Below are 12,539 nucleotides of genomic sequence, written 5' to 3' on the forward strand. Positions count from 1 at the left end.
TGCCGGCTGTGGTCCTCTGTGTGTTGGTGGTTACTTGTTTGCATTTGCCCATGGCAGGACTGAGATTTGAGGGACCACAACTTTGGATAAAGTCTGATCCAGATGCTCATGGTAAAGTCGTTTGCAACAGGGATCACGGAAATCATTTACGACAGTTTAAAGTGATGCTAGATTACCCTGTGTGTTTTTTAAATGATGAAGAACTAGAAAGGCAACTCTTTATCAAGCCTTTAGAAGGGTATATGGTTTATTTGAAAGAGACAGTGCTTATTTATAAAATGGTGGGAATAAGGGCAGCGTTAGCGTGTTAGCTCTTTTCTGCTGTCCCTCAGTAGTTGAAAGCACAGACGTTAGGAATAAAAAAGCTACAAATACAATAAACTAAAACTCTTTAACTTCATATTCCCTATTTTATAACACAAGAAGACTTTTCCTCAAGAAGTATATTGACTTTTAGTCTAAAGTTAGACATTTTCTATGAAGCAAGAGAGCTAGAGGAATGAGTACTAAAGTGAGTTAGCATTTTAGCATTTCCTGTTTCTGGGTTTTGGGGTCAGTGTTTGTTTTATTTAAAGGGGCCTGAAATGAAATCTCTGGGTAGCACAAGCTAGAGACATCTAAAGTTTTGTTCTATGACATTAAATACGTTAATGTATAAAAGACGAATGATAAAAAAAAAATATGTAACCTTTATTTAACCAGATAAAAAGCATTGAGATAACATTTCATTTACAATACTGACCTGGCCAAGAAGGCAGCAACGTTACACATAACACAGACATGTAAAATACAGAGAACACAACTAAGAAAACAAAAGACGGAAAGCAGTCACTACATTGTGCAAATTTAGGACGGTAAGAAAGGTAATGAAGCTCAGCGCAAGTTCAGGCAGGAAGACCTATCACTTCGTATTGCACGTCATGGCAATACTCGCTCCCTTCACTAAATGAGAGGGAGCGCCACTCCTCAGCTAACCTATCACTTCCCTCCATTCACAAGCCTAATCATCGCACCTGTTAATCCCTCTATATATGCTCTCCCCTTTTCCATCAGCTGTCTTCCAGGTGTCAACGCGCAACCCTCCTCCACCCCTTCGCCTCCTGCTTCCAACTCAGGGCCAAGCTCAACCTTCTCCCTTCCAACCGGACCCAACCACTCATCACCACCACCAGTGTCTAGACCCGGGGGGGGGGTTCATCGGAAACGGTTCTTCCCTTCCCGAATGACATCCTACCAAACCTGGGCCTAATCGCCAAACACCATTTCATTCACTAACTGTCATCATTATGTTTAATTTATATAATGTGACCCGATAATAAACATGTATTCATACATCACGTCTCTCCTGATTGAACTACTTATTACTGCAAGAGCAGCTGGTGGTAAGGACTTCAGACAACTTCAATTTAAAACAGGCTATTGAGACAAGTGCCGTCAGTTTGAGGCGTGATTGAAGGTCATTCCAAGACCAAGGACTATAATGAAAGAGACTCCTTTTTCCAGCCTCAGTCCGCACGGCAGGAACCTGGACCCGTATCCAGGCATTGGTTCTGAGGTTGTAAGAGTTACAAACTGGAACAAATCTGGCACATTAATAAGAATGATCATAAGAATGATAAGAAGTGTCTATAAAACCTCATCATGGCTAACATTAGCCGCCTTTAGCTTAGCGACGGTGACGTTAGCTCACTTCTGGCAAGTCTATTTGTAGTGTGAATGTGTGAAGATTACGATCACAAACTGCTGCTTTCCAAATATATTTTTTTATCTTCTGTTATACTCCAAAATCCCAAAGCCATTGTGTTTTTATCGGGGGAACGAGTGTAATGTTAACGTGAGGCAATACGTCATCCCAGCAGCACTTTATTAGACCCTCCATGCCTGTTAAATTCCCTCATCATTCAAACTCCATGTTTCCTGTTTTAAAACACAGGCTGTCCGTCAAACATTTGAAGTCTGAAGCCTAACATAGGAGACATCATCCGAGTTATTATTTCAGACTCTGCAAAGCTCCCTCCAGAGCCACGTTAGACCTTTTTACAACTGTTTCCACAGCCTCACTACAACTAAACTGACTTATATGTAGAAAAGAAAGTCTGAGCTTTAAGTTGAATTTGCAGCTCAAAGAAGGAGATTTAGAGAAGGATTCTTAGCCCTGATGAACTTCTCAAGTTCTGTGTGAAACCGATGACCTTCCTCTCCTTCTCAGCAGACGTATCGACAGAAGCCCCGGGGCCGTCACCAGGGAGATGACAGCTGGGCTATGAATCTCTGATGGATGGAGAGCAGAGCTCACTTCCAATCACATTACCAGATGGCACCGAGAGACAGAGGGACGCACAAACAGGTGGGCAAGCAGACAGCCGATATTTACACAGGTAGAGTTTAAAAATTAAACACGAAGACGGGAGATCCACAGAGAGTTTGTTTTAGAAAATGTGAAGAGCGTTATAGTTGCTAAACTTAAAAACAGAGTGAAGGAGAAGAGTGTGGCGAGCAACCAATAGTCATCTTATCTTACACTTACAGTCTGTCAAGAGAAAAGTATTACACCCCCTTTCCTGTACTGTGTTATATAGGTTTTTGATTAAATAATCGTCTACCTTTTGAACATAGTGACATCACCATGTAACACTTGAGCTTCTATTGGATAGTGCTCCAATTAGGGCTGCTCGACTATGGCAAAAATCGTAATCTCGATTATTTGGGTCAATAATTGCGATTATTAAATGCGATTATTCATTGACTTTGAAAACATCCATTTATTTGAGAAAAAAATGTTGAACAGTGTGTTTTTAACAGTTGATTACCCTGAACTTTAAGTATAATTCAACTGAAAAACCCCCAAAATTAAAAAATTAAAAAATTAAAAAAATTAAAAATCGTTTTATTTTGATTACGTTGTTTTCGTAATCGTTGCAAGCCATAATCGTAATCGCGATTAAAATACGATTAATTGAGCAGCCCTAGCTCCTATCCATTGTACGTGATCGGCTAAGGGGCGGGACATCTTGAAGCGGTTGATCAATCACAACAGAGCCAGCCAGCTAACCAATCAGAGCAGACTGGGCTCTGGTTTCAGACAGAGGGTGAAAAGTGGTGCTGCAGCACAGGTATAATAAATACTCATATGAAACAGAAAATGAGTATAATAGGGCCTCAAGTCGGAGCCCTAAACAAATATAAGATTGTTGGCAGTGTTGCAGAGGACGACGCTTACAGTAAATAACTACATATTATGTGTAAATACATGGATGGTATGAGGGGGGTCGGAAGACGGGACGGTGGGAAAAGAAACAGGGGATCAGTGGGAGGGAAAACAAAACAAGTTTATGTTGAGAAGAGGAGGAAGCAGGAAAAAGGAGTGGGGAGAGGAGATATGGAAACGAAAAAAAGAGAGAACAGCAAAAGCAAGAAGAGGCCAGACCCTTAGTGGGGGTTGAATTTCTGGGGCAAAAACTGAGCTCCGAGAAAAACTTGAGAAATGCATGGAGCGGCATTCCAGCACTTAATGAGCAGTGAACCCTACGTCTTCCCCGATCTATTTCTCCATGAAGCGCTGCAGATTTTCCACTGTCACAGACCGAGGGGATGTCAATGTATGAAGGATTATAGGGGTTTGACCCTGAGGTGCTCTGGATTATTATTCTTCCTCCCTCTCAGCCTTTCCTCCAGGTCAACGCCTGGTCTCAGAGAGGAGGCTTTAGAGGATGAACTGAAGTAATACAGAATGAAAGACAGCCATAAAAAAATGAGTTAAGCCCCCAGGGGTTTTCCTCAATATGTGAAATGTCCCACTGTTCTCAGGGCTCAATCTAAAGGAGATTAACTCTTCTCTGGCCATGTCGCCGCCTTTGAAGCTGCCTCCCGGCCCGTGGATCGCTCGTTAACTGCCATTAATAGTAATAAAAGGAAAATGGCTGCCACCTCATCAAGGGGGAAATATGAAGAATGAGAGCCAAAAGGAAAGTGGAGTCATACTTCAAAGGGGGGGAGGGGAATATGATGTAGGGACATGAAGCACGCCAAATAATAGTTGATAGAGGGCATCTGATAGAAACTATTTGATAAATTAACGATTCAATAATTTTTTTGACGGTTGTTGACATTTAGCCAGGAAGATCAATATGTCTCGTTGACATTTTTTAGACATGTCACATTTTATTGACAGAACAATTAATCAACTAATCATAAATAATTAACGGCATTTGAATTAATTATGAAAATAAAAGCTAATTTGAGTATTGAGTATTTCTGTGGATTTCATTTTTTTTCGAATGTGAGACTTTGCTGCTACTCTTTGTCATATAACAGTTAACTAAATATCTTTATGTTTTGGACTATTGTAGAGACATAAGGAAGGCAACATGAACATGTCACATTATAATAGCTAAGGAGCTCAAAGCAATACGTTTTGGTGGTTTCTTCAGGGTTTTTTCCCCAAACATTAACAACATTTGCAGCCATAAAAGTCAACAAGCCCTGCAGCTGTAGCCTGAGGTCGTCTTGCCATGCAGGAATCCACAGGGGTCAAAGGTCAGGACAGTTTAGATCAAACTGCCACCGATGACGGGCAGCATCGGGCAGGCATGGAAAACGACTTCAGACGGTCTCTCTCCATAAACACTGAGCAGAAGTTCACAGTTGATGCAGGTCAGGTGTCCGTGTGTGTGTGTGTGTGTGTGTGTGTGTGTGTGTGTGTGTGTGTGTGTGTGTGTGTGTGTGTCCGTGTCCGTGTGTGTGTGTGTGTGTGTGTGTGTGGTCACAGGTCATAAGCCTGGTATCTGACCCTTCTCTGGAAAAACGTTACGTAATGCAGCCTGTAGCAACACCTGGGTCTGTAGCTATCAGATCAGAGCGGGGACGATCAGGGAATGTACAGAAACTACAGATGATGATGAGGCTCTTACACGCCAATCAGAGGTGAGGTTCACTAACAACAACAACAACAACAACAATAAACACTTTAAAGTGTTGTTTTCAAAGGGTTAAACAAGGATTTATGGGAACATGTATGTGAAGGATACAGGCCTCACAACCAACCACACATCCTAAAGGTTATGCTTTTTGTTTAACATCATACATACACAGACACATTTTTTAAAACAACTTTATTTTACTAGATTGAGTGCACACAATCTTGTTTAAAATAGGGATTGTTAATTGTGTGGTGTGGTACTCATATTGTCAGTGTGTTGCAGCTCACCTTGCTCCTGGCAAAAGGCTGAACTGATGAACACCACCTGCCTATGTAGATGCCTAGCCTAATTGGACTGTGCCATTCCCCTAAAACCTTGAGGGGTGTTTAAAGAGGCAACTTAATCTAAGCCTCCCATCTTTCGAGTCTTCTCTCCACTGCACTCAACAATGGACCGACCAGCATTGGTATACACTCCTGCAGTGTGGAGAGGAAGGCTGGGTGTGTGAGGGTTGCTCTTGGGAAGAAGAGCTCTCATGTTTGTGAAGTTTTTGTTTATTAATTAATTAATTAATGGCGGTATGTGGCGCAGTGGGTTGTGCGTAGGTGTTCGGATCAGGGGAGCACAGGTTCAAACCCCACTGCAGTCAGCATGTCGTTGTGTTCCTGGGCAAGACACTTCACCCCAAATTGCTCCTGTGGGGATTGTCCACAGTATTGAGTATCGCTTTGGATAAAAATGTCTAACAAGTGACATGTCATGTAATGAATTCTAGATTGTATCTGTTTATATTATAAGGAATTCAAAAATGTTTCATCCTAATTGATTTTGTTACCAATCCTAAAAACTGTATATGTATTTTGGGTAAATATGAAATCCTTATTATTTCCTCCTCTACCTGCATTCCTAGTTTTTGTGTACCCTGGCCCTTCACAATGTGCAAAAGTGTTACGGCAACATTTTAAAATCCAAATTTGTATCGTTTTAGAGTGACTGTCTTTTGACATTTAAAGACCTTGAACTTTAAGAAACTAGGATGGACATGTTTCCATATGTGTTTACTTTATATGCCAAATGATGAATAGACAATAGAAAAATAATCAGCAGACTAATCACTAATATAAATAATTGTTGGTTGCAGCAATAAATGAGTGACAGATGGCTGGCAGTCTAACAGAAACTTACAGTCAATGACTAAATACTCTCATGATGTGTGGTTATCATATAGCACAATAACTGTAACGTTGGTCAACCAAGCAAACCCCATGAGAAATATATGTTTATAGTTTGTTATATCATGTGTCATGCAATAAGCTCATGCAATGCCTTTACATGCAAGAGCAAGATGTTTGTGTGTTGGTTGGACCTCAATGTGGCCAATAAAATGTGGTGAGCAAACTGATATTACAGCACGTTATTAACACACCACACGCCAATCAGCTGTCCCAGATAATCCAGTCTTAACGGCTCAGTCTTAGCCTGCACGTACAGTAGGCAAAAATGCAGACACGTAAAAAAAACCTGAAATGGAACCTAATGCACATAAAACAGAAATTCCTAAATTCTTCCTTTTGAGGGTGTTTTTTTCCTTCCTTTGTCCTCATATACTTTAAAGGTGGCTATGGTTAGGGTTTGATCTGTCGCATCCATTGTCTTAAAATTAAATAAGACAGATTGTGTGTATAGAGGACGCCATCCAGGCCATCCGGGTGGTACTGACTGTTATCCTGAAAGGGACTTCAGTGTCTGAAAGTAATTCTCTGCTTTGGGGCTGATTGTCTGCCAAGTTATCCAGAGCTGAGTAAAGCTGGGCCAAGCTGGGCTCAGTTAATAAGGTTGGTGGTTTCAGGAGAAAAAGAAAAAGAGAACTTGGCTGGATTGTTTAACTCTAGCATACAAAAGATCTTGTTAAACTAAAAGCATTCAAATTTTAGTTTGTGGTAGGGATGCATAATTAATCGAAGTTTCATTGAAAAGGCATTATGGGCCATTTTTGGTAAAAACAAATATGTGAGAATGTGAAGCTGCAGAGAAGTCCCGACCAACAAGAGGTATTATACAGACTTAAAGATAATCCTTGTTTGGTACAGTCCCTCAGAGTAATCCCACCGTGTGTAAAAATTGTGAAAAATAGAGGCAAACAACTTCTATCTTGGACGACACAAGGTGTGTGTGGTTGATTTACCAGCTATAAAACTCACAAGGAAAAGCAGCATTGGAAACTTGCAACCTAGTAACACATCATTGTACGTGTGAAGGTAAAGCCTCTCATCAAGGTAATTGCTTTAATCCAAAGACCATGGCAAATGATGTCCTTAGAGTCCTCTACACCAGGATCATTTCAATATATTTTTCAAAGATAAGTGGAATAGTGTTTCGAAAAGCATCATCCAACTAATATTGCGAAACATATTGCAATATCAGCCAAAAACAATCGCAATTAGTTATTTTTTCCAAATCGCCCTGACATTATTTGGGCCTAAATATACTTTTTGCTGTTGACTTAAATTTGGAAAGAGACGTCTGACACTCAGCAGATACACAAGACGAACACTTGATTAGCCATTATTTAAACCAATGGGCCTAAAAGTCGCAACAATTTGCTAAAAGTCGAATCCAGAGTTATTTTCCCTCGTCAAATCATCTGGCTGAACCGAGATTGGCCGTAACCGAGCACATTGGAGTCGGGCTTCAAAGTGTGCATGCTCCAAGTTGATGCAGAAGATTACTACAAGATCCTGGAAAGATCTGGGTTTTTTTTCGAAAGAGTTAAGCCGTTTTGGCTTCACCACTGAGCAACTTTTCTAGAAATGAATGGGGACCTGCCTCCCACGCTGTATCCAGTTCTCTTTAAACATCCAGGGTGCAGCCTTAGTTTGCAGGGCTTTCAAAATGTAAGAGTCCTGCCTCAAGCTTTTCTATCTTTGTTTTTAGCCGTTAGAATGTCACAGAATGTTATGAATGAGAATATAGGGAGAAGTGACCTGTGGTGTTACACATTAAACACACAACGTCTAATCCTCCTTATTGACACCATACTAATCAACTCGCGGGAGAAATCTAACGCCAAATCAGCAAGGAGCCAAGAGGAAGACACGCCCCTCATCAATGCAACCAATGAGAAGAGGACTACTGAATGATATATATTAGAATGTACGGGGAGACGCGGGCCGTTTCTCAATCTCGAGGAAACTGGCTTCCAAGCCAATCTTTCAAGGATGCTACGTCATCGAGTGCCGCCGAAGGACTGTTCCAATCTCCAGCATACTTGGAATTCCACCGAGGCCGCGTCCTTGGTTTGGGGGTAATTTCGAGGCTGCACATGGGTAGACTTCGCGTCCTTAAAATCCCCACAATGCTTTGCGCACGGACCAATTTCCCCAAATCTGTGGTGGGAAATGTAAGGCGGGGCCTCTCATATGACGCACACCTGCACACTTGCTAGCCTGTTCCACTCTTCGTTTTCCGAATGACAGGAAGGATTCTTGCCTCGCTTCTGAAGCAAGTGACTCGGAAGACATGTGCTACCAAGCAAGCGTCCTCGCGATTGAGAAACGGCCGCAGTCTCTCTCTTCTCCTGCCCACAGCTGTGAACACTTTTTGTTGGATCCACTACAACGCTACTTTATTAAATATTCTTTAAACTTCCCGAGGCGTCACTTTGTCTCCTTTTCTTTAAAATACTCCTGGACTTTGAAGAAAAGAACATTTACACCAACCATACATTCAATCGCCCTTCATCAAACCCAGGCCAGCACTGCAGCTCCAGGTCGGATCAGATACCGCCCTGGAGTGGACCGGTGCCAGGCTGCAGTGTGCGGAGGGAGCCAATAAATCAGAGTCAGCCAGCATCAGAGCCAGAGCCACCAGAGACGGAGCAGGGGATATGGAGCTCCAGCCAGTAAATAAACACTGCACCAGCAGCCCAAGGCCAGCGTAATGACCATCATTAACCTCAGCTCCCTCCATCTCCCACACAGAGGAGCTGAGAAGCCCACACTGAGGCTCTGATAGTCCACTGTGATCCCTGCAGCTCTCACATAAAAGCATTATCATGTAGAACAAGCCTTGCTGTTAGCATGGATTATAGTTTGATGGGTTAACCCGAAAGCTCATTTTCATACCTGGGCGATTTACAAAGTTTGAAACAAATTAGAGGCTATAAACAGCAATATCTGACACTTTTGCTTGAAAAACCACTTTAGTGATTCATCTATTATCAAAATAGTTTCTGTTTTCTTTCTTTCTGTTGCGGCTCTAGTCGGGGTGAATGAGTTGTAGTAACTGTAACACAGCCAGTGTAAGAAACATTTGGCTCTGATTACACGAAGCCAAACACTTTCTCATCGTGTGATTTCTTCACCCGATGGCTTCTGTCCAGCTCTCAGATGAATAATGTTCACTTGCTGATGACTAATTTTAACCGAATCCAGATTAACTGTGATATTTTTCAGGGCAACGATACTCAAACAGTAACTGAAAATAAACCCGACACATTACAGCCATTTGGTTTGGCCCGCCATCATGGGAGGTTTCGGGCATAATTCAAGTGACAGTTACCAGGCAACACCTAGAAAACCCATGAAAATAATCAAACATTTTATAAAATAACATACTCATTCTGGCCTGAAGCCCAACATCCAAACAGAGTTTTTTTTTAATCCTTAACATACCCTACATTTCAGAGATATTGTGTCACCTATCACTTATTTACTACAGAACTATCACAACAAGAGCATTTCATTCCTTACACGCCACAGTTTCCAGAACTGTGGAAAAAGTCTGCAGGCTTTTCGTTGCAAGTTCTCAGGACATCACACTCGACTTGAGGGAAATAATGTGCTATTGTGCAAGGTCTCGCTGGCTGCTCACTGGACAACCCGTGAATGTGAGATATTGTTCAGACGGATCATATGTAATGTTTCGGGTTCAATGCCAATAAACTCATTCATGGTTCAATGAACACACAAAATGACGGCTGTACAATAGACTTTAGTGAAGAGAATGTTAAGTTTTTATAAAATGTCCCCCTCTAAATATGTCTCGAGGGAGGATTTTCTTTGGACAAATGCCTTCTATATTAATCAAAAATGAGTGACAAGGCAGACAAATGTATTTATTTTAAGCAGTGGGGGTTCTCACTGAGTACGTTTTTAGAGAAAACACCAGTTCTGGGACTGTGTTGCTTTAACACTAAGACATAACGGAAAACACTTTTACTTGATATATGTCTCTTTATCTCTCTTATCCAATCTCCTCTTCGTCTCATCTATAATTTCCGCATATGCTTTCTTTCTTTAATACTTCTCCTGCTCCTCTCTTCTGCTTTGTCACCTACAGCAGTGAAACAAATGCCCCTTTTCATACCCCCCTTGGGTGATACGAATACCTCATTTCCTGTGGCTTGGCACCGGGGGGAACCATAAGCTGGGACAGATGGGAGTCTGATTGGAATAACTGATGCAGACACTGAAAAACGGGCCCCAACAAAACATCCTTTGTTTTTCAAGAAGTGGCGAAATATACAGTGAAAACTCTCTCCTGCGCCGACTCACATCCCACACCCAGAGCCATGGTGTTTGGGTAACAACGTGGGGAGTGGAGGAAGGGGCTGAAGCTTGGGAGAGGTGATCCCTGGAGGTAATTTGACTGGATACTCAAATGAACAACACCTTAAAAGGCTATTCTGCTCATTTTCAGGTTCATATTTGTATGTAGTGTCTCTCCTGGGACATGTCTCAATGCTTTAATGTTCAAAAAGCTCTTTATGTTTCTCATACTGCCTGTGCTGCAGCACCTCTTTTCACCCTCTGTCTGAAACCAGAGCCCAGTCTATTCTGATGGTTAGCTGGCCTGCTCTGTTGTGATTGGTCAACCGCTTAGAGATGTCCCGCCCCTTAGCCTATCACGTACAATGTGTTTGAGCGCTAGCCAATAGAAGCGCACGTGTTACGTAGTGGTGTCACAGACAAAGGAGTTTCGGGGAGGGGGCCAACTTTAGGATGTAAGCCTTTGCAGACCATTTACATGCACACAAGCCTCTATAACACACTACAGGAAAGGGAAATCACATATATATGTACACACACAACATTTCTCTCCCTTAACCTTAAACACCAGGGCCTAAAATCTGCCCTCCTGCAGTCCTTTCTCCGGCTTTACTAATACACTCAGTGGAATTTGGGTCTTGCTTTTCACTGATCACCCACTCATGAGATGTAAAGGAGGCTGTTTTCTCTTCCTTCCTTTCCCATGAAAAGGTCAATTTGCTGTAAATACACTGGGAGATTTCAATATGGCCCGTTAAGGTCGAACATGTGCTGTTTTTGGGGAAACAATGTGGTAGTATTCAGCAGCATAATTTGGTATAAGTCGGGCTTGGCCCCAGCCCAGAAAGCACAGCAGTTGAAAGAAAGCTGCCAGAAAAAGAAGGCAGGCAGAGGAAAGACATTGATATTTTGAACTTTCTCCAGATACTGTTGCGAATGCTCCCAGTAGTGTATGCAAAAGCAAACTTTATGAACTATTCTTTTTTTTAGTACTTCATTTTATGAATGATAAAAATGCCAAGGAGAGTCATTCCTGCCTTTCGCCATCAAAAACTTTAAAAACTGGACTTCACCATCAAGAAAAACATTTTTTAAATCGGGCAATTCAGCGTTAATATATTTAAAAATATTGTTTCCATTGTTCTTGTTAAAATAAATGGTTTAATTGTATGTATTTTTTTACTTTCAATGTTTAAAAAGAAAGGTGTTACTATTTGTTTTTTGTAATTACTATTCTAAAATGGAGCAACTGTTAAAAATATATCCTCATGAAGTTGAATATAGTATAATAAGAATTAATCCAAACTCTGTTATGCGTCTCATTTGGGATTCGTCCCACACACACAGAGATGGCGGTCCTTACCCTCTCAGAGTCTCCTGCCCGCGGCGTCTGACCCGCTGCACCTCTCTCTGGTCCTCGGTGCCCGTGAAGCGGCTCGCTTGGTACTGTCCTGTCCCGGGAGTTTCACCCCAACACAAGTGGAACGACCCGACACACATGGCCGCCCATCCCAGCAGCACCTGGGCCAGCTTCCCTGATGCCATCGGTCCGTCTGGCTATCCCTCCAAAACGCAGTTACCTCCCTGTTACCTCGCACTCTCTCTGGTTCTCCGTTCACCGTGTGGACCCAGGCTGAGGAGTCTAGTCCGGGATCTAGATCAGAAGTCCTGGTGTGCACTCCAGAATGGGGGCTAGACAGAGGAAGAGAGAAGATAGGAGATTAGAAATACCATAAAGGTCCCCAATTATACTGTTTTTCATCAATAGGTCTCAGATATATCCAGAACCTGTCTCTGATTGGCTGAAACACCAAACAGATCATTGCAGCATTACCCATAATCCCCTCTGTTTCAGCCCTGTTTCCAAAGTGCTGATTCTCTGTCTGTTACTTTAGAAGAAAATAAGGAGCCCCTCCCCACGCCCCTCTGAGAGACATTTGGTTAGAACTCAATGGTGCTCTAGGCGGAGATTCAGGTGATGAGGGGGGAGGGGGGGGGGGGGTTACCTTGGTTGCTGAAAAAAATCGTTATGACATCACAAAGTGGCCAAAATCTGATCAGCTCATTTTCA

At 42.2% G+C, this 12,539-nt stretch overlaps 1 protein-coding gene across 1 annotated transcript in view; it reads right to left on the minus strand.

Annotated features, from left to right (window-relative positions):
• The window catches only part of LOC307019825 (fibrillin-2-like), a gene marked incomplete at its 3' end in the record, with an annotated part of 43,620 nt that extends 31,401 nt beyond the window's left edge, over positions 1-12,219 (minus strand). The window contains exon 1 of the mRNA XM_079650930.1: positions 11,832-12,219. Coding sequence (XP_079507056.1) covers positions 11,832-12,013 — 182 coding nt within the window. The 5' untranslated portion in view covers positions 12,014-12,219. The remainder of the gene's footprint in view (positions 1-11,831) is intronic.
• Between the last annotated feature and the right edge of the window lie 320 nt (positions 12,220-12,539).

This window comes from Notothenia rossii, assembly GCF_949606895.1.
Source record: "Notothenia rossii genome assembly, chromosome: 1".
Lineage (NCBI taxonomy): Eukaryota > Metazoa > Chordata > Actinopteri > Perciformes > Nototheniidae > Notothenia > Notothenia rossii.